General features: G+C 45.2%; 1 protein-coding gene across 1 annotated transcript; it reads left to right on the top strand.

Moving 5' to 3' along the window:
• The first annotated feature begins 14,184 nt into the window (after nucleotides 1-14,184).
• LOC146810528 (galanin receptor type 2-like) lies at nucleotides 14,185-16,349 on the top strand. Its single transcript, XM_085614971.1, has one exon. It carries the CDS (start codon nucleotides 14,185-14,187, stop codon nucleotides 15,505-15,507), a length of 1,323 nt encoding a protein of 440 aa, XP_085471097.1. The 3' UTR covers nucleotides 15,508-16,349.
• Nucleotides 16,350-23,486: the final 7,137 nt, after the last annotated feature.

The raw sequence follows: 23,486 nt of genomic DNA, 5'->3' as shown, positions 1-23,486 counted from the left end.
CGAGTGCAGCAGCCCGTGGATCGAGTGTTTGTTCCGCGCAACGCCCGCCCTGCCATAGATACATCCGGGTTGTGCGTCACAATGCGCGTCACGTTGATAAACATAGAAACAAGACTCTATGTTGTTCGAATGTTTCTCAATCCTTGATGCATACCGGATTGTAACTAACGCGTACCATTTGAAATCACCACTTATAATGCTTAACTGTAAAAAGTCCCTAACTTCTAAATAGTTATTAAGTGGAAATATATAATAAAAGTGAGTGCCTCCGAAATCAATCCACGATCGGCAAATACCAGACCATGGTGGGGATATTAGTATATATATCCCAATGACCCTAGATTACGGTCTTCCACCTATTGAAGTCTACAAGCGCCTACGTTCGTCAAGTCTGCTAATTCAAAGTTAACGTTAATAGAGGTTAGCTGAGTCATTTGTCAGCAGAAATATATGTGTCCCAGAACAACTAAATGCGGTTGGTGAGTGATTCCGTTTTCGATTTGAAAGAGGTTCAAAAGTCGTTTTTCAGTGGACGTGTACGTGTCCCATAATATTTCCCACGATTGATGAGTGATTCCGATTGTGAACGTGACGTATACAGAAATTGGCTGCATTTGTGCCGATCGTTTCATTATATTACAGTGAGTTTCGTGTGTCCTCGAGTCTCTCCACCAGTTAGGTCAGAAATTATCCTAGACCTAAAACACGCTCTACAACAAGTCATAATATTGTCTAGCTATGACCATGAAGATTCAAAAATATAGTGACAATAAAATCATATGGTCGCTAGTATGATCCTGTGTCTGGAAATACACAATCCGAAGACATATGCATTAGAGTCATATGTGATACATATAGTACCTACATCTTGCGTACCATAGTCAATGTCAAACTATCCATCTAAACATACAGAGGTTAACATATTTGTTCCAGTATATCATTTACTATGTGTACAGTTCTAGTTTATTAGGCAAAATTGTAAACAAAGCCTATCTGCCTAAGAAGTAATGCAGCTCATGATCGATATTTAAGCCACATTCTGTGCTTCTCAATTTTAAAATCCATAGTGCTTCTTTGCGTCTCAGCGTCAGTTCCCTGTTCCCACCCCGAGGGTGTCTGGGTATATGGTCAATTCCGTAGAATTCAAAACCTTTGATGGTTGTTTGTTCTGTGCAGATAGACATGTGTGCAGCTATAGGGTATCTCATATCCCCATTTCTGACTGCTCTAATGTGTTCTCTGATCCTGTCTCGTAGTGGCCTGATAGTACTGCCAATGTATCTCTTCCGACATTTGCACTCAATAACATAGATTACAAATTTGGTGAGACATGTGATGTTGGTCCTGATTTTGTAAGTCCTCCCACCTGGACCCTGAAATTCTGTAATTCTAGAGTGTGCCCATTTACACGCCGTGCATTGTCCACAGCCAGAAAAACCACAAGAGTATTCGGTTAACCAGTTGTCTCTATTCTTAGGTGTGGGATAACTTGGACTCAAAATATTCTTCAGTGAGATGCCCCGTCTAAAGGTGATGTCTGGTTTGTCAGTGATGTAGTCCCTGAGGGATCTATCTGCCTTCAATAAGTGCCAATGTTTGTTAAGACTTCGTCTCAAAATCCCAGACCAGTCACTGAAACTTGTCACCAGTCTGATCTTGTTGTCCTCTTTGGTCGTCACCGTTCTCTCCTTCAGAGTGTCTGCCCTTGTAATCGCATCAATTCTCCGCTCAGCCCTTGTCAAGGTCTCGTGATTGTAGCCTCGGTTCCTAAATCTATTGAGGGTACTCCTCTGCTGTGTTTCAAAGTCGATATTCGTACTACAATTTCGTCTTACCCACACTAATTCTCCATATGGGATGGACCGAATCTGATGTTGTGGGTGTGAGCTAGATGCATGAAGTACAGAATTGCATGCCGTTGCTTTTCTGAACAATCTGCTCTGTAAACATCTATCCTCTACATAAAATTCCACGTCCAGAAAAGAAATTTTGTTTTTGCTCTGCTCTGAGGTGAGGTGGATATTATGATCATTAGAATTGAGATGTTTGATGAATTCTGTAAGTTTTGTTTAGGACCCTGTCCATATCATAAAACAATCATCTATGTACCTCCCCCAGTATAGTATTGAGTCATTCCATTCCGTGCCCAATGGGCCCCAGATCATCGTCGCCTCGAACCATCCCATAAAGAGATTAGCTTACGAGGGAGAAAATCTGGAGCCCATTGCGACACCCTGTTTTTGTCTGTACCAGTCTTCCTGAAATAGGAACACATTGTTATCAAGTAGTAACGTCACCATTTCCATTAGCATCTCAGTATGTTCCCAAGTGGTCGCTGATCTATTATATAACATCCTTCTCACCGCCATCATCCCTGCCTCTCTCTTGATGCTGGTGTACAGCGCTGTGACATCCAAAGTCACCATAATCATGTCATCTTCCCCAGTGAAATCAGCCAAGGTGCTGAGAATATGTTTGGTGTCTCTGATGTAAGATGGAAGGTTGACTGCCATGGGTTTTAGGAATGTATCTACGTATTCTGAAATTTTCTCTGTTGGACCCCCAATGCCCGATATAATGGGTCTTCCAGGGGGAAAGGGGCAAGCCTTGTGAATTTTAGGTAGAGTATATAGGCATGGGAACCTTGGCCTGTCCACTCTCAGAAAGGTCAGTTCATCTTCGTCAATCAAGCCCTGCCCATGCCAACGCTTGAGGTGTGGGTTTATATGATCCGTGAGGACCCAAATAGGATTGGTGTGTAGTGGCTCATAACATTCTAGATTCGCAAGTTGTGATCTGATTTCGTTGTTGTAATCTATACTTCGCATAATCACCATGTTACCCCCCTTGTCTGCTTCGCGTACAATAAGGTCATTGTTGTTACTCAAATCCTTCAGTGCAGTACGTTCATTTCTAGATAAGTTCTCAGACTTGGAGTAGGCAAGGGTATTAGTATCTTCATGTTTGTCTAGGTCAGCCAGTACTAGTTTGTGAAATATATCAACGTTGTTGCCAGCAATTAGTGTCGGAGTCCATTTAGACTTATCCTTTAAGTTACTAGAGATATTATAATCAGTAGTGATGTCTAGATCCCTCATAATAGCATCTGTAGTTATCGCTTCGTCTTCACAATCCGTTATTGACAGGAGGATTCTAGTATCTAAGATGTCTTGTATTGAATTCTCACTCAGTGTAGACATGCCCAAATGCTTAATCACATTTTTATTGACAGTATTCGTGGATTCAAAATGTTTTTTTAGTTTCATACGTCTAACAAATTTGAACAAATCAATTTTTACATCACATACGTTGCCAGTAACTTTAGGGCAAAAATTCATTCCTCTGGTTAGCACTGACATAGCATCATTAGACAGTTGTGTGTCACTTAAGTTGATTATATTTATATTGTCTATTTCCTCTGGTTCCAGGACCTGGTCCTGACCCCTGGTGTGTCTTCTTTCTGTTCCTCCTCTCTTACCCCTCCTGGTTTTTCTCCTTGAGGTGCCCGCCTGTACTCCTTGTTGCCCCTCTTTATTCTTGCTACCTCTACTAAAAAACCACTCCCAGTGTTACGGGCGTTGCTGTCCTCCTCTACCTCGCTACCACTTGTGTGTGTAGTATTCAGGGAGGTGGAGCTGGAACCCAGTGAGCCACTTTCAGTTTGGGTCTGTTGTCTAGTCTTGGGTATGAGATGATCATACTTTTTGGCGAAGGTGAAGATACGCCCTTCGCAGTAGTCACGCTCATCTCTTCTCAGCTTACGTGCCTTACGTATCTTGATCTCCGATACGTGGCGTTCAATTATATCATTGAGGATGGCATAATTCTTAAAGGTGCCCTCCGGTATATTAAGATCCTTGATCTCTGACTCTAAGATGTCTATGTCCCTCTGCAATTGTGTAACTTTCCTTTCACAGTTTTCTATTAGTATGGTCATTAGTTTGTTTGAATTGTTACATAGTTCCTTCTCCCATTCATTCAATAAGTTGACTTCCAAATCCTCATAGGTAGGAAGGATTTGTGATCTTAAACCCCTTGGAATCCTTTTAAGTTTGATATATTGTTTCAAGGTGGCAGCATCCCACCACCGTGAAAGTTCATTTTTCTTAAGTTTCTCCAATCTAACGAATTTCTCCCTTAGACCTTCTTTTCTAGTGGTAGATCCACCCTGTGACAACGTGTTCAGGGGTGTATTATTAGCAATGTTGTTAAAAAGATCCTCAGCCTCTTTGTCCCTATTCGGTCTTTCTCCCATATTGGAAGTCATCGTGTTCTCTGTGCTGCCACCTATTAATATTCTATCCTTGTAGGTCTGTGGTATGTGTCATAGGTATATTGGCGCGTCAGAGAAAGTACACAACAGTTATTCTAAATCGCTTATATGACGGTGCTAGAGGTGTAGAGAAACCACACACTCTACAAAGGTAAGCAAAAGCTTGACGTAACTTATTTCTAAATCCTCAGCACACGTGAATAATATGAATCTCGTCGTCTATGGTGTGTATAAGAACATGAGTACATAGAGAACAAAACCATAAATCAAAATACAATCTTCTTCGTTTCTTCTTTATTAAGAAGTGTTCAAGTGAAGCATCAAGGTTACAGCCAGTCACAGCCAACATGTGTTTCGTCGTATCGGGAATGTAGTCCCACGACTTCCTCAAGGCTGCGCAAACAAACAGATAAATACCAACTCATGTCGTGAAGGTCATTGACAGGGGTTAAGCATCAACAGTAACCAACATTTACTTTTTGAATAAAAGAAAATAAGTAGAAAGTGAACTATTGTGTAATGAACAATTTGAGTTCAAAGTGACGAATAAGAAGGAACCAACTGGAAGCGTTAAAATTATAATCATCAATGATATACCCAAAGAATGGAGAGAAAAGACGACCTGATTGTGAGTTTAAACGTGATTTCTTCGTGATTTGCCTAGTTCAGTGAAATGATAGCTAACATTAACGCCGTGGTGAGAAAGTAGCCGTCGTACCACATTTCACCTGGTGGTGATTGACAATACACATCAAGGCACCAAGGCCCAATATTTACCTATCTTCGTAATGGAGAAAGTTCTGTCATATAAAGAGAAATAAGAGCGATCTAATAACAGAAAAGACCTCGAACCGTGTAATTACAAGCAAGCCGTCAATACTCAAAATGAATCAAACCTACTTCAAATGTGGTTATAATTCCGGCCCACATGGGGGTCAATGATCCGAGCGGGGAACGAGGAATGTCACAATCCTGTTAAGGAGGTGCTCGTGTCTGACATCGCTCTGTAAACAATGGAGGGTATATGCGTCCGTTTTTACAATTCGTGAAACCGCCCTCACGATGTATAAGACACTCCTATAAAATGCGTAACTGAATCCAAAGTCTAAAATCTTCACTCAGTATTCAATAATTACACCCTTGTCACTCTAAATGAGCGACTCAATCCAAAGTCTAAAATCCTCACTCAGTATTCAATAATTACACCCTTGTCACTCCAATAAGCGACTCAGTCCTTACCTAAAGTTCTCTCAGTATTTCTGTGCCCTCGTCCTCGTCTCAGATTAGAAGTGTGGGTTCGCCGAGTGCAGCAGCCCGTGGATCGAGTGTTTGTTCCGCGCAACGCCCGCCCTGCCATAGATACATCCGGGTTGTGCGTCACAATGCGCGTCACGTTGATGAACATAGAAACAAGACTCTATGTTGTTCGAATGTTTCTCGATCCTTGATGTATACCGGATTGTAACTAACGCGTACCATTTGAAATCACCACTTATAATGCTTAACTGTAAAAAGTCCCTAAATTCTAAATAGTTATTAAGTGGAAATATATAATAAAAGTGAGTGCCTTCGAAATCAATCCACGATCGGCAAATACCAGACCATGGTGGGGATATTAGTATATATATCCCAATGACCCTAGATTACGGTCTTCCACCTATTGAAGTCTACAAGCGCCTACGCTCGTCAAGTCTGCTAATTCAAAGTTAACGTTAATAGAGGTTAGCTGAGTCATTTGTCAGCAGAAATATATGTGTACCAGAACAACTAAATGCGGTTGGTGAGTGATTCCGTTTTCGATTTGAAAGAGGTTCAAATGTTGTTTTTCAGTGGACGTGTACGTGTACGACATGAGTTGGTATTTATCTGTTTGTTTGCGCAGCCTTGAGGAAGTCGTGGGACTACATTCCCGATACGACGAAACACGTGTTGGCTGTGACTGGCTGTAACCTTGATGCTTCACTTGAACACTTCTTAATAAAGAAGAAACGAAGACGATTGTATTTTGATTTATGGTTTTGTTCTCTATGTACTCATGTTCTTATACACACCATAGACGACGAGCTTCATATTATTCATGTGTGCTGAGGATTTAGAAATAAGTTACGTCAAGCTTTTGCTTACCTTTGTAGAGTGTGTGGTTTCTCTACACCTCTAGCACCGTCATATAAGCGATTTAGAATAACTGTTGTGTACTTTCTCTGAGGCGCCAATATACCTATGACACATACCACAGACCTACAAGGATATAACGTGCATGAAACCTATAGTTTTTTCAGTGAATTTCAAAGGTTTTGTAAATGCTAATTCCTATCTATAACTTATCTCTAAAGATATCATGTTTAATGATTTTCATTCGATTTCTATATTTTTCAATTTCAGTGTGTCAATTTCATTAATTATATTTTTTTGAAATACTATTTTATCACCATTTTTTTAACTTATTTTTTCAATTAATTCTTTTAAAAATTAAAAAATATTATTTGTTTTTATTGGGTTTTTTAAAAATATTTTTTAAACTATTTTTAAGCTATATTTTCAAAACTTTATGGTTTTTTTTCCCCCCATTTTTCCTTGGATCCGCGCACCCAACGCGAGAGAATCCGTGCACCCAACGCGGTAGGATGTGCGCACCCTGCGCGCATTTCGCTGTTTTTTTTTTTTTAAAGGGTGGCCCCTGGGGGTCCTTCTGGGACCCCCTAAGCACCTCTAGAGGGTCAGAGTATTTCCACTCTGCCCCCTATATATGTTTTACACACTTATTCCCCCTGCTTCTTTAGCCTCACTTCAACCAAGGCAGAAATTGGCCGCCAACAGTTCCTGGTTTCGAATGTAGACAGACACTCGACAGCCAATTAGCATTCAGCGCGCGATCGGGAGGGTGCGCGCTCGGTTCGGGGAGGGTGCGCTTACGGTGCGGGTAGGGTGCGCGGATCCTCCCCGGCCATAGATATATATGTACTTTTAACTTTCATTTTCTCAGGAACTACTGAACGGATTTACACCATTTATGCAAAAGGCACGAGTCTGAACTGAGGACTACCTCTTTGCCAAATTTGGTGTAATTCCGTTCAGCGGTTCGGGCTGTAGCTGCGACAACAGATCCTATGGGAAATTGCATGGGGAAAACATGGTTTGGGATCCCCTTTTTTCTCGGCCCCCGCTTGACGAATCACCACGAAACTTTCAGGGTAGGAGCGGAGCTGAGCTGGCCAAAAGTTAGGAAAATTTTGCGAAGATTCATCAACCGGCGCCAGACTTTTTGGGAATAGAATATTGCCGATTTCCTATGGAAAATAGGTCCTAACTATAACTATCTACTGGCGACCGCCAGTAGATAATAAATCTATAGTCAAATGATTGACAGAAACGTGTCAGGATTTGCCAGTGCTGAAATTTCAATAAATGAAAGTGTCACCATGAGGAGTGCGACTCAATTCTTTCCGAGGAGAGAACTTTTGGAGATATATATACATATATATATATATATAAAGTCCACAAAATAGTCCTTAGTGGGGGAGCACACTTCAGCTGGTGCTCGCTGCGAGAAAAGGGCCAGTTCTTGCAAAAATATTCACCACAAAGTTGAAAAATTATGCGGCACTCTTCTTGGTTCTTATAACTTTTATTCAGACCATTCCTCTCCTCCTCCTTCGTGTTTCATGCGTCAAGTTCTTGATCACGGTAGTTTAACTTTGTGGTGAATATATATATATGTACCATGTAATATAAATAAGTATACATGAGGTGTTCAATTTCTATGTATTGTGGCTGAGTCAGTGGGCCTCTTTTTATGTATGCACTCTGTCTTTAAACTAATTGGACAAATTGTATTGTGCTTTTGTCAAACTTTCACTATATATAGGCACCGATAGGTCCAGCGCGTCATGTGATTAAGACTGCCGTTGGGCAGTCGAAACGCGTCAGGCTGGGCACTTGCTTTTTTAATGACTTTGCACAGGCACTTTAAAATCTGCATTAAATAAAGAAGAATTCATTCTCCACATTTGCGGTCCCTACCTGTTTTGAGATCGAGACTCTGATCGTCTTCAGGATTTGGGTTACCATATATATATTGACAAAGGCCGTCATGGCCGAAACGCGTTTGTCTGCCGATGGGAGCAGAATAAAATAATTGGATATATACTTAGAGTGTGGACCACGCTTTGTTTCGATCATAGCACTTGGAAAAATATATATATATATATGTATATATATCGCCAAGCACTCTTCCAATCCGCGCTTTTCCCTTCAGCCACGGCAAAAAGAGCACGGACCACAGTTCTTCAAATACCGATTAGTTTATTGTCCAGTCGGTTCACATCAATAACACGGCAGCCATTACGCGTTTCATCCCTACATGGGGACTTGATCACATGATGCTGAACCACCTATAGTATCATGTTTTTAAAGGGGTTGGGCACTGTTTTTTTGACAACTTTTTTCAACTTGTTTTTTTCTTTTCTAAATCTTTATGTCTTATGTTGTTTAAACACAGAATGCAAGGAAGGATCATATTATAGTGGAGACAAAATGTTACATTTTCCTAGCAATTTGTTATAATTCTGTACAGCCAAAAGAAATGCAATAAAAAACTATTCAATTATCCATGTCGTTATGAGGAGATAAATAAGCAGCACGCAAAATTTCCTTTACTGTTAGCTGCTTGTTATATATATATATATATATATATATATATATACATATTAACTACTGGCGGTCGCCAGTAGGTAGTTATAGTTAGGACCTATTTTCCATAGGAAATCCGCAAAATTCTATTCCCTATAACTTTGGCGCCGGTTGATGAATCTTTGCGAAATTTTCAAAACTTTTGGCAAGCTCCGGTCTGCTCATATCCTAAAAGTCTCCGGGTGATTCGTCAAGCGGGGGACGAGAAAACAGGGGGGTCCCAAAACGTGATTTTCCCATGCAATTTTCCATAGGAACATTTAGTCGCAACTACAGCCCGAACTGCTGAACGGAATTACACCTCACTTGGCAAAAAGGTAGCCCTTGGTTCAGAGTCGTGCCTTTTGGTTAAATGGTGTAAATCCGTTCAGTAGTTCCTGAGAAAATCAAAAGTAAAATCACATCTTTAGTTAGGACCTATTTTCCATAGGAAATCCGCAACATTCTATTCCCTATAACTTTGGCGCCGGTTGATGAATCTTTGCGAAATTTTCAAAACTTTTGGCAAGCTCCGGTCTGCTCCTATCCTAAAAGTCTTGGGGTGATTCGTCAAGCGGGGGCCGAGACAAAAGGGGGGTCCCAAAACGTGTTTTCCCCATGCAATTTTCCATAGGAACCTTTAGTCGCAGCTACAGCCCAAACTGCTCAACGGAATTACACCAAATTTGGCAAAAAGGTAGCCCTTGGTTCAGAGTCGTGCCTTTTGGTTAAATGGTGTAAATCCGTTCAGTAGTTACTGAGAAAATCAAAAGTAAAATCACATATATATCTGGGCGGAGCCTAACCACACATCTCATCGTGAGATCTGATTGGCTGTCAGCACTTCATCCAAGAATTGTTGGCAGCCATCTTGGGACCAATATACTTGATAGCACCTCATTAAAAAGCATTGCAGTTAATAGAAGGTTTAAGACTTTAGTTACATTATAAAACATTTGTTGATGGTACCATACTCATTTTAGGAATTGTGGTGTGTTCTAAGGTGAATTTACCATGTGTAAAAGCCTTCTTCTGTGATATCATGAATCATGTTTGAGAGAAAACTATTTTCTCATGCTTTTCCCACAGAGGTTTGGAAGGTGATTTATAAGCTAAACTGAGAGCATATTTTCAGTAAATTCACATTATCTTTCTCAGTCATGTGAAAATGAAGTCTGACATTCTCAGTAAAACATGTACATCCAACAAGGGCAGAGACTGTCAGTTGATTCATTTGTGTTCTACTGCAGCTTCCCAGAGTGTTCTAAAGAACAACTAGAGTGCTAACAGTCCTACTTATGACAAACGTATTGCACACCTGCAGTAAATGAGGAAATTAGGAAACTTCATAACAAATAAGTCTCCCAAGATGGCCACCAGACACAAAAGAGCCCAAATGTAGCACAAATATCACCCAGATGTAGCCCAATGACAGAATTTCTCAGAGTTTTCTTAAGAAAAACTAGAGCGCTTACTGTCTTACTTATGACAAAAGTATGGCACACCTGAAGCCATCTTGATTGGAATAAACTGGTAACTGTTAAAACATTTAATTTAAAAAGGAACACAACGAGGGGGTTCATTTTGCCATAGAAATTATGATTAGTGCTGAAGAAAGAAAAATTAGGGCACATTTTCAGGAACTAATCCTCTTCTATTTCATTAAAAATTCTGACATGCAGACTGAAACATGCACTTTTAATACCAGCAGCAGACTTCCATGGTGAGCAGTAGCTTTACTCAAGTGATCTAATGAGCAACTAGAGTGCTAACATTCAGAATTTATGGCAAATGTGTGACATATCTGAATACCTTCTTGATGGAATCAAAGTAAAAAACTGAAAGCATTTCCTACTGAGGAGACTGCAGTAAATGAGGAAATTAGGAAACGTCATAACAAATAAATCTCCCAAGATGGCCACCAGAGACAAAAGAGCCCAAATGCAGCACAAATATCACCCAGATGTAGCCCAATGACAGAAGTGTGCAAAACATATATATATACATACACATACATACTTTGTCTGATTAGCTGAGCCCCTGCTGCAGGTAATCACTCAGAAGATGCAAGGTTCAGCTTCGGTTGGGGGAAGGGGGACAGTAAAGCTTCATCCACTGACCTCAATAGTTTAAATACACGTTGTTGTGCGCAACAGTGCCTGTCCACATGCTGGGCCCCTGTGAGTACAGGTACTCTTATTGTCCAGGGAGAAGTTCTGGTAATCAGGAGGAGAAAACTAAAAAGTGCCGGTACTCAGTACCTGCGAGTGCCGGCCCATTTATAGCACTGTAAGATGCAGGGAGGAGCTGCAGCTCCAGCAGCGCCTTTACAAGGACTGGTCTCGCACCCAAGAGGGTTAATGAAAGACCAAAACACACCAGGACAAACAGAGCTGGAACTGGTCTCTTTTCACACCCGTCCCTGCAGAAGCGAGTGAAAAAATAAAGTATATGACTAGGCAATAGTGTAGCAAGAATGCCACCAGTCCTAGTATAAGCACAGAAAAATACCCAGATGACTGTTGTTGGGGCAATAAATGCAGCTATTATTAGGGTTCAACGGGCTGCTCTAAGCCGCGGTCCCACTGCACCAGTGGTAAGTACGCCCCTAAGCCATGCCCAGTAGAGGTGGTAGGGCATGTAGTGATGGGTAGATTGGGGTATCTGTGAAAGACATTGCAAGTTATACTTAAGAGGCATACATGCACTTTACCGTCAAGATATTTCACTCCACACAGTGTGATGGGGAGGAATTGGTGGAGAACATTGCATGCTCCAAATCTCAACACTCCAGGGACCTATTCTGCCTTCAGGCATCCTGGGAACACGCCCTGCCCTCACGTCCACGTCTCTGTTCCCAACTGACCTCAGAGTAGCCTAGCGCGCAGTGAAGAGCCCTCCCCAGGAGAGGGGCAGTTGTTATGTCATTCCTGTGTAGCGCATGCACTGCTCTGCTAGCCTTAGTACCGCCTTGTCTTCATTTGTAACCTCTCATGAGGACGGGCCCTTTTGCTTCAGTTGTTACACAGCATGTCTTCTTTAGTCTGTAAGCACTATTTTCTTTAAAGAGTTTCTCTTAGTGCCGGAGGGCCTCTCGTGTGCAGTTGTGGCCACTGGCTTGTTTATTTAACTCGTAGCAATCGAGGAGCTCTTCAGGGGCCATGGGAGACAGAAGGGGGCAACTCAGTGATGCCTTCAAGCATTTGCAATGCAATAGATCTCACACATGTGCAAGAGTTTAAGCTATTGGCATTGTAAATGACAATGCCTTTTATTTATGTTTTAAAAACCACAACATAAATAAAAGGCATTGTCATTTACAATGCCAATAGCTCAAACTCGCCTAAATGAGACCTATTGCATTGCTGATGCTTATATGACTTGAGGGGACCAATGGAGCCGACTGAAAGAAGCACTTTATAGGATGCTATATGTGATATAGCGTCTGCTCCGAAGGTGTCTATACTTTCCCCAGTCGGATCCTCCACTCTGGCTCCATCCAGCCACCACTCCGTTACACCCTTCAGATGCAGCGCGCACAGCTCTCTCCTATCTGCTGTACACCCTGTCATCACCTTCTCCCCCTAACTATTGGGCTCACTGGTCTCCCGCCTTAACACCTCACTTCGAGGTTCCTATCTCACATGCCCCCGGTACCGCATTCATTCACTGCCTCACCCCTCATCCCGGCTCCCAGACTCCGCCCAAAAAAGCCCCCAGTCCCCTCCCCTCGAACGTCGCGGCTCCTCCGCCACCTGCTATCTTCTGCGCTGCACTTCAGCGGATCCTGAGACCGGCGCGAAGCTAAGATGCTGAGCCGGAGAGAGGGAACAAACAGAGGGCGAGAGAGCGGGAGAGCTGGAGCCTGAGACCGCAGGGAAGAAACGCTGAACCAAGAACTGGGCGGTGCCACCAGTCCCTCAGAAGTGAAAGCTGAAGACCAGAGATAGGAGCGTGAAGCTGGGACCTCTGGAAAGAGACAGCTGGTGCTTAAGACCCCGAGAGGGGACAGCCGGAGCTTCCAAGACCCGAGCAGGAGAGTGCCGAAGACTGTGTCCTCAGGCTGGAAACTGTTAAGACTGATAGAAGCGTGAGAAGGAGATCCCGATAAGGGAGAGATAAAGCCCCAGACCCGAGGGATGAAGTGCTGGGGATGGTGACCCCAAAAGGGAAGCGCTGAGACTAAGAGAGACTCTGAAAATGAACTCGGTCCTAAGACCTAAGAAGGTGGGTGCGGGAGACTGACACACAGGACGTAGAGACTGAAACTGAGTGCCAGGGAAGGGAGAGTTGGAGCCTAAAAGCCCAGACAGGGTGACGTTGGGGGCGGGAGGGGTGGAAGCTGCCTGAGACCCCGGGAAAGGGAGAACCCGAGCTTCAGATCTTAAAGGTTGCGATCTTGACCTCGAGACCACAGGAAGAGGGAGGGAGCGCGTGAAACTGAGACCGTGGGAATGGAGAGTTGGAGCGTGAGACCCCAGGAGCGGAGAGCTTGACACTGAGCCCCAGACCCCAGAAGGGGAACACTGAGTACCGAGGGCCCTAGCAGGGGAGTTGGAGCAGGCGTGCAATGGAGGAGAGCGCCAGAGAAGGGGGCCCCAGCAGAGGGACACGGACATGGGCTTCTGCTGCCTGAGACAACAGGAAGGCAACGGTTCGAGACTGAGACTCCAGGAAGCAGGACGGGCTGGGTCGGGTTGGTGCTTCTAATAGTGGAAAGGGCGGCGGGGCCTAGAGACCCAGGTGCCCGGGTGGAAGTGCTGACGCCTGCAATGCCCTTATGAGAGCCCGAACCAGCTCAGGGGGAAGCCACAGGCCTCGTGAGGGGCGGTTGGTTCTGAGACCCACGGGGGTGGGAGGGAGCTGTTAGACCTTGAGGGCCCCAAAGCTGCACCGGCTCTGAGGGTGGGTGAAGTCAGGAGTTCACGTTAATGAGCAAGGCTGGAGGAGGAGAGCAGAAGAGAAAGGACAGGTGAGAGAGAGGAGGTTAAAAGGAGAACGACTAGGGAAGAGCAGAGATTGGATAGGAGTGTACGGTACACTGGAGGGGGCACAGCAGACTCGAGAAGTATAGAGGAAAGTTGACTTTATTTACAGAAACAAATGGGAGAGAAGGATGAACCTGGGAGTGGAAAGAGTGAGACGTATGAAGGCCCGAGGTGAGAGGAGTATATAAAGTAGAAAGAGTGGACGACAACTTGAGTGTGGTCTAAAGAGCTGGGGCACGAAGCATATTAGAGAGAATGGATAATAACGACGAGCCCTGGAGTCTAGAGCTCTTCCCTACAATGAGCCCCCTGGAGACCCTGGACGGCCCTGGGCCCACCTCCACCGGGAACTCCTCATTCCCGGATAGCCGCAGCCTGTGGGGGAGGGCCCCCCTGCCCTACAGCATCCTCTTCTGGGACCTGGAGCCTGGCACCATTTTCCTGCTGCTGCTCTACTGCCTGTCGTTCCTGGGAGGACTAGCCGGAAATGTGCTTGCGCTGAGGGTCCTACTAGCCCGGCGTCGCGGGGGTCACATCCCCGGGGGCTCGGCCACCAGGAAGCTACTGGTGAACCTGGCTGTGTGCGACATGATGGTCATCTGCGTCTGCATGCCCGTGAACCTGGGCCACCAGCTGTACCGGGCCTGGATCTTCGGGGCGCTGCTGTGCCGCGCGGTGCCCTTCGTGCAGGCGGTGGCGGTGTCCGGGAGCGTGCTTACCTTGGCCGGCATCAGCCTGAACCGATACTACAGCGTGCATCGGCCTCTGCACGCCCGGGCCACGTGCACGTCGCGGCGGACCTCGGTCATGGTGGGCCTGGTGTGGGCTGCGGCCGCTACCCTGTGCTTGCCCCTGCTCTTCATGAACAGCACTCGCCGCCTGGAGCTGCTGGGGGGCAGACTAGTGCTGCTGGTGTGCACTGAGACGTGGCCCCACGCCCACCTGCGCCAGGCCTACAACCTGCTGCTCTTCTGCGCCCTCTACGGCTTCCCCGTGGCCTTCAACCTGGTCATCTGCTTCCTCACAGGCCGCCGGCTCTGGGGGGCGCCTGACCGACTGGCGGCCACGGACAACTGCGCCGTGGGGGGCTCCCGGCTGACAGCACGCAGGAAGGTGGCGCAGATGGTGCTCGCCCTGGTACTGCTCTTCACCCTCTCCTGGCTGCCCCTCTACGTGGTGGACCTGTGGCTGGACTTCAACAGCGCCCCCACGGAGGACGACGAGGATGACCCGGGCCAACCCCGGCACCCCTGGGTGCTGCAGCTCAGGCCGTTTGCCCAGTGGCTGGGACTCACCAACTCGGCCCTGAACCCGCTGTGCTATTGCTTCGTGGGCAGCCTCTACCGCTCCGCAGTCCGTTTTAGGGACAGCTACCGACAGCGCTTCTCCTCCGTCTTCAGCCTCTCTGCTCCCTGCGAGGATAGGTCCGCTCTCCCGGGGCCCAGGCTGCTCTCCTACCGGGCGACCCGCGCCGAGGCCGAGCTCAGCAGGAGGAAGGACTATGCCAGCTGTACCCAGCTCCTGCGCAAGGGTAGGAGCCCCTCCTCAGGGACAGACTCCGAGACCACCGTGCGGTGACCCCCCACCCCAGGAAGCCCTGCAAGCAGGCATGGACACTACTAGCTTGGCTGGGAGCACCAGGAAGCAGAGCCCAGCCGGCTTTTCCAATATTATGAGCTGCGGAGCCCTGGTGCGGAATTCCAGCAAGTACCTTCCATCACTGCATGGACTGCAGCCGTGAGACTAACGCACAAACATGGCTCCATTTAGAAAGAACAGTCAGCCAGCCTAGTGTACTTCCCAAGTGTTACTTTCACGTCCGTTCTCTAACCCATCTTCCCCTGTGTATGGTACAACAGGGTGACAATCCGATGGCACCTCCGACGCAGACGGTCTAACCACCGCACGTGAGCACCTCAGCCCCACCACCCCCACCTCTGGATCAGAGCAGCGGTAGCTGAGCCTCCACGTGGCTAGTCAGCAAGTGACGCTCTACTCATTCGAAGCACCTCCTCTGATGTAATTGTCGTGATTGTTTATGTAAAAGGACTGAACGCAAAATGCATTGATTTTTTCTCTGCGCTGGAGCTTTATTTCTTTTGAGTCGACGAAGCGCTTTGGAAAGGTGCTCTCTTTGTGTGCACGGATCACAATCGGCAGACCGCTGGGAGCTGGACACTGGAGCCATCCTCTGTGTCAAAGCAGGTGCGGCTGTATTCGTTGGACTGAGTGGGAACACTTCTATAGCGATGATGTAACCCCCTCCCCGCCCCCTCCAGGAGGTCCACGTGTCTCGCGCCAGCCTCAAGGGCCCCTTTGCGTGGCTTGGACACGTGACATTCAGGCGTGCTCTTCCAAGAATGTGTTTACCAGGTGCAGCAACGCCAGGACGTTTATACAATCTAATTGTCTGGCATCATATGATGTTTTTACTCTGGCAAAACTTATCATTCGCATATTTCTACAGTCTAGCAGAATAAAAGGTGTGTGCTTTATAATCAGGGCATTGACATTTAGTTTTTCTTTCTTGTGCCGTTTTGGGCCTTCATGTCGCTGAAAGCCTTTGTGCGGAGAGGAGGACGACCCACGTGCTTTGTAGAAAGGTACTCCCGATAAATATTTCATGGTTCACTCTTTTAATTGAGCTCTGTGAGGTAAGTGATGGGGCACACTACATCCTTGCGGAAATACCTTCTGAAAACAACTGTCCATCTCAAAAGATAAAGGGCCCAGTGGGTGGGTGGGAACACCCTTCCGTGCACCACACAGTTACACCACGCAGCCATCTCTTGCACTACATGCACCCTTTCACCCAGTCCCTGTTGTCTGACCGATAGGCAAGCCCTCCCTTCTTGGTACCCCAAGTCCGATTCCTGTCCTAGCACGCCAAGATCCCTTTGAGCCAGCAGAGCCCGGCGCACAAAGCAGGGCTTCATTGAATCCCGTTTGTGCCCTGGGGTGACCCAACGCAGCGAAACAGAGTGGCAAGGCTGTGTTATGGGCACAGTCGATGCACCACCACAGCCATCTCCAGAATTCTGCTGGCACCATGTGCAAATGGCAAGTGGCGAGCTCATAGCATTTGTCTTTGAATGCCACATACGCCCTACCCAAAGACTTGAGCCCACTCGCTGGAGAGGACGTCCTCCTACCATGCAACCAAACTTTGAAACGTGGGTGGTTGGTGGTAGCAATAGGGGGTACTCCTGAGTGCAATCACCCGGTGGAAATTCATTTATGCATGATGACAGTTTATCATGTTTCTTTTCCACTTTATCTGAGCATTCTGAGGAGACGGTAAGCTGACATGTTGGTGCCACATAAAACACCTCAACCGCCCATTACACTCCCTTGTATGATCACCACCGGTTACTCGTGTTTGCACCTATTCCATATATCATCGCTGAGTCTGAACACCCACCTACATACCGCATGTATGCATCCATCCATGATCCAATGAATGGGTGCCCATATCTGCTACGATATAACCAAACATGAGTACCCATCCCGTGTATAAGTACCAACACCCATCTATGGCACTACACGGGTGAGCACCCATGCATTATCAAACATTAGTACTCTTTGAACTCCCCAGGTGTTTTCACAAAATCAGAAGCTAGAGTATCTCATCCTTTGGCATAAGCTCACCTCACCCAAGACCGGTAAATTTAAAGGAATTATTGAAAAGGCAATTACAGCCACACCCAGAGAGGGGCATGGGAACAAGGTAGGCATTCCAAGACAAAAAGTAGGTGTTTGAATCTTACTTTTTAAAAGTTCTATATATAGATGAAAGAGTATAACATTTTGCTGCGTGGTAGAAGTCCAGACTTTTCTAACTCTGTCATCTGGACTGGGATTCTGTCATGGAACATGGGGTAAAATATCTGTAGGTACCCCCTCGAATATTGCTACTAGGTCTGGGAGTAAGGGGTAAGCAAATCAAGAGTAAAAGTGACAAAAACTCCCACGCACCCTATATTTCTTTATAAATGCTCACTAAAACTCTGAGGGCTGTCCATTGTGTAAACTTAACATTCCAAACTCATATTCGTGTTATTGCTGGTCTTTTTTGTATTGTATTTCTTAGATATTTATATTTTTTCTTTTTTTCAATTTTCCAAGTGTACAAAAAAATGTAAAAAACATGTTTACAATTTTCACTAATTCAGATATACAATAATTTCCTTTGTTAATGCCAATAACCGTTGCATTCATGTATTTCTTTGCTACAAAGAATGATACATATATCAAAACATTTACTGTGTCCCCCAAATCGTTACCACTCGATCAGTCTAACCTGTCATACCAACACACAATACCACACTCTCAGCACATGCACACACCACCCGCCTAGATCGCATGCGCTATAAATATCACGGTAGACACAACGCAACAGATGTCTGTGAAAGTGTTGTAGGCTGGGGTATCACAACAGCCAGGTCGACGCACGTTTCGGTGGCGACTTTCAAATTAAAACCCCCTTCGTCAGACCCACCCACAATCGGTTGAAAGGTGAGTGGTAGGGGAATCCGTAAACAGCAAAAACGCAATGTTACCAATGGGCAGCCCCGCCTATAATTTATTCACTTCTTTTATTGTATTTTCCTTTAATGAATAATGCTCCTTTTAGGAAAAAAAAATACATAAGTATTTACTGTGATCCAGTGAATAGGGTAGACATCCTTCACCAACAGCAACCAAGAAATAAGAACTGAGAATTGAAAATGGATAAGAAATATCCTTTAGTCAGAAAAGCATATGCATGTGTGTAGACCCTCTTACCAAGCTGTAAGTGCTATAAGTACATGCAAAAAGTCTCCAAGAGTGTACATATACAAGGGGGGTAAAAAGTGAAAGCCAGGATCCGACTTGGATGCTACTAAGTGTTCCCGACTAGTAGCGATGTGCACAATTGTCACCTCTTTTTTCCACACCGGGTGACAATTGAAGAGAAGACCTAGCATGTTGCATGGGGGAACTTACAGCCGCTGTACAAGTCAACAAGGGGCAGCCTCTTCCCTTGTAGCCAGAATAAAATGTACAAGAACCACAGCAATCGATCTATTGATGGGAATCCAGGAAAAGCTGCACACCATCTTAGTGCGAGCTGCAATCCAAAAGTAAAATACTATCAGATCAAGTTTTACATTTAATAAGCTGCCCTGCGATGTACTGGCACTCGGGTAGGCTCTGGGTACCTTTTACTCTTTCATTTTACACTTCACGGATTCCAACGTCGAGCTTGTTTTATGCTTTGTTAACAAGATCATTTCTGAAAGGTAACCGCTTGACCTCCCCGACCTTAAAGGACACCAAATAAGCAGCACAGCACACAAACTAAAATTGTGTGGTGAAATGGAGAGCATGACAAGTGGATACGTGGCGATATACGCAGGGATTTCAGCACATTCTTTCCTATCCCATTGTAGGCGCTCACTCCAAAGTGTTCCTGAGTAAGGTACACGCCCAACACCCCATTCATATTTAAACTCAAAAAGGGGCCATCCCCTGCGCGGATGTCAACGGTTCATAGAAGCCCCACCAAGAGCCATCGCCTATTGTCCTAAGATTTGCCGTCTGCCTCATCCGACTAAGGTGTCCCCTAGAGTAGCCATCCCTCCTGTGGCATGCTCACTTACCAGGGTGAATGATAGGTTAGAATGGTCGTGTGGTAACGATTTAGGGGACAGTAAATGTTTTGATATATGTATCATTCTTTGTAGTGAAGAAATATATTAATGCAATGGTTATTGGTAGTAACATGAAATTATTGTATATGTGAATTAATGACATTTTAAACATGTTTTTTACATTTTTTGTACACTTGGAAAATTGAAAAAAAGAAAAAATATAAATAATCTAAGAAATACAATAAAAAGCCAAATAATAACATGAATATGAGCTTTGGATGTTAAGTTTACACAATGGACAGCCCTAGAGAGCTTTAGTGAGACTTTATAAAGAAATATAGGTCGTGTGGGAGTTTTTGTCACTTTTACTCTTGATAGAACATGGGGTTTACATACCAACTTGATCAAAGGAGAGCCCTAAAACAGAGAGAATGCACAGTTGCTTCTATTCGGAATAACATGCCTGGCTGTTCACATACACATTTGAGGCAGATTTATTTTCCTGTGGCAAGGGATCCGTGTGGGGCATGCTAGAGGTATTTCTCTAGTGCCAAGAAGAATGTAGTGTGGATTAAAGACCCTTCTTTTCAAGGGGATAACCCGCCTCACTTATTGTTAAGGCCCTGCTCCCCATTGTGTACCAGAGCTACCCCCGAAACAGAGTATCGTGCCTAACAGTCATGCCCTTAGCTTTCCCTGCACTGTGAAGTTCACAGACTAGTTTGGTCTCCCTACCTTTGCATATTTGAGACCATACAATGGAAGGTGGTGCTCAATGTTCTTGCTGTGCAGAGTGAGTGATTACAGATGTGAACGCTTATTGTCATTCAAGGTGACCCCTCACCCTGGATTCATCCAGGATAGGACTTTTTTGGCGGTTTTATATAGTGTGAACTTGACCCAAGGGCATTAGGGCACATTACATGAGAACTAGATTACATTACTTTTTTTTAGACATGGGGAGATTAAGTGGTTTGCCCAGAGTCACTGGATGAGGGTGCTGAGGCCGGTATTTAATCCCAGATCTCCAGCTCTGTCCCTTAGGCCACATCTCCTCCCTCTTGTTTGACAAATGGGGTGACTAGGAGTCCAATTACACTGGCATCTGTATAGAGCTGGTTATTGGATCCTTCACCAACAACTCACATCCTGTAATCCGAGGTTTACACAAATTCTTTCCTTGAGATAACCATGGACACGTTTTTTGGTGGTTGAGTAGTAGTGCTTTAGTTGGGTCCCATTGGCATGTTGGCATCAGCACTGGGGCCTTTGCAGCCTCCGACCTCAACCCTTGGAGCAAGCCCCGGACCCTGGCGTGCAAGGCTAACTCCAGCTTCACCTTAAAATACATTTTCATGGTTGGATTAACATTTATTAAGGAAGCAGAAATTTTTCTAAGTGAAAATGTTGGTAAAATGAGGTTAACCCTTAAACGAGGGCAACCGTAAATAAATATTTTTGGAACACTGTATGGACCTGGTGTAAATGTTCCATGTAGTGGTGTAGACTAGAGTGTCGCCAAGATCTAGACACTTTTCAATATATTCCACTAGATTTGGGTTTATACTTCAAAGTATATTCTTTACGAATGTCCCATTAATGAACTGTTATCACCTTCAAATTAAATCAGTTCATGTTTTTGTTCTTTTTATTTCAAAGGAATAAGAAATATAAAATAGACCAACGTTATGAGAGTTGATGTGAAAATTCCACATGAGGGTCACTGGAGCGCTGTGAATAAAGGGTGTGCCAAAAGTACTTTGTTCCCTCCTGAAGGGCGCCTCTTGTACAGAGGCAGAAACAGAGGTGGAAGGGGTTGTGCCAGGGCCTTGTGTTGCCATTCACCTTAGCTCAGGGCAACAGCCAACAAGTGGCCTGATATCACCAGTGGCACCTTCAGGCAACGCTTGCGTGTTGATGAGCACATTTTGTAAACAGGGGCTCAAAACTCATAGAATTCTTCAACGTGGAAGCGAAACTACACATCCCAGGATGCACCATGATGTTGGCTGAAATGCAAGGAACTGCTGACGTTGTCATACATTATTTGGTGCCATGTGTGAGCTATTCTGGCCTCTATACTGACTGCTAAACGGAAGCACGGGCAGGTAGGACTGATGAGAGGCAGGGGCCAGGCAGAGGAAGTATCAGAAGAAGGAGAGGAAGACGAAGAGAAGGTGTACAGGCGAAAGGGCGAGCGACTGAGAGGAAAATACACGAGACGGAAGAGTACGAGCGAAAAGAATGTAAGAAGTTGAAAAACTGTGGGGAAAAAGGGAAAGAGCAAAATGGAATGCACCAGTAAAATGTTGAGCAGGAAGTGAGCAGGGGACATAGTATAGAAAGAGAGGAGTGGACCAGTGGCAGGGTAAACAACATAATGCCATAGAACGTTGGATGAGAGGTGGTGGGAGAGATGAGAGCAGGAGAGAGTGAGTGAAAGGGCCAATGCCATATAAACCGCAGATGAAACTCATCCTACACAGCCCCTCCCATCATATACTGCGCATGGTGTGACGACTCTCTGTGAGCAAGGACACATATGTCTTCAAGGAAAAGCACGGGGGGGGGCTAAGCAACTTGCATATGGGCTCTATGTGAAAACCACATAATGTTGAAGGAAAGACGAGAAAGAGCAAAGGAGAGAAGAAATGTGGATCAAATGTGTAGGTATGGATAAAAAAGGATAAACCTCATACACTGGTATTTCAAAAACATACATTTACAAAGATAATCTTTCATTCAATGTTAAATCTGGACCCCTGGGCACCTTATCGCCAGGGTCGTAGGAGACAGTGCTAAGCTGGCATCACTGTGACAGCCTCTTGATAGTAGCACACAGGTCAAACTCAAGCTTTTTATTAATCTACATTGGAAGGACGTTTAGTTAGGAAGTGTTCCTGTTTATGTGAAGATGAACCGGACCAAGGGTCCTTCGAGAGCTGTGAGTGAAGCTCAGTATTCAATGCAGGCTTCCCTTCTGGGGTCTAGAGCTCCTTGTGCATTGGGCAGGTGATGTACAGGCACATGTGTCTGCCCCAAGGCCCTGTGTTGCCCACTCACATCAGACCTGGCCAGTTACCAACAAATACCCCCATATCACCAGGGGGCCTTCCAGACAGAACTGGCATTATATTCAACAGGGCTTTGCATGCTTTGGTTTTCAGGCCACGCTTACAACTTGAACAGCAACACTCCAAGTCATAGGATGCAACGTCCTATTGCCTAAAAACAAGGACTTGCTGTAGCTGTCACACAGGACCCGACAGTATCTGAGAGCTTTGCAGACTGCTGCCTGGCTGATAATCAGAGACATAGGCTGCCCTGCGATCCGAGTGAGTGCAGGAGCCAGGCACGAGAAGTGTCTGGAGAGGAGCTACTACTGGGGAATGTACGACTGTATTCCGCATGGTGTTTAGGACGCATGCGTTTCGAACGCCGCCTTTAGTACAACCGTGCCTTTAGGACACATTTGTTCAGCACACACGTTGTTTTAACGACTTGCCTTAGGGGGGTGCTGGATGTTGGAATAGTTTAATTAACTATTATTACTCCATTCTACACAACAGTAGGGAAGGTGTCGGACTTTTAAAACCAACGCCATTTCACCAATGAGCCCCCGTAAAAGCAGGTCTTTGTTACAACTTTCGTGCTGAGCGAATACATGTTAATGCCGCATTCGTTCTTTCGCGCAATAATCAGTCCACGCAAGGTACTTTAGCGTAAAAGGCCATTTTATTAGGACAGGGTTGGACAACCATAACCAGAAACATAACACAAAATCCCCACCAATCCCCAACAACAACATTCCTCACTACCCATACTCTTCAAGACTCCAACTACTCCATCCCCACTTCACACCGCAACCTTCTCACTTCCATTCGCTTCCTCACTTCTCTTCCAAAACTCCACCATCATCTCCAT

This window comes from Triturus cristatus, chromosome 7 (genome assembly GCF_964204655.1).
Source record: "Triturus cristatus chromosome 7, aTriCri1.1, whole genome shotgun sequence".
In the NCBI taxonomy this organism is placed as follows: domain Eukaryota; kingdom Metazoa; phylum Chordata; class Amphibia; order Caudata; family Salamandridae; genus Triturus; species Triturus cristatus.
The sequence above is the reverse complement of the archived record's forward strand: the minus strand, read 5'-3'. Positions and strand labels throughout refer to the sequence as shown.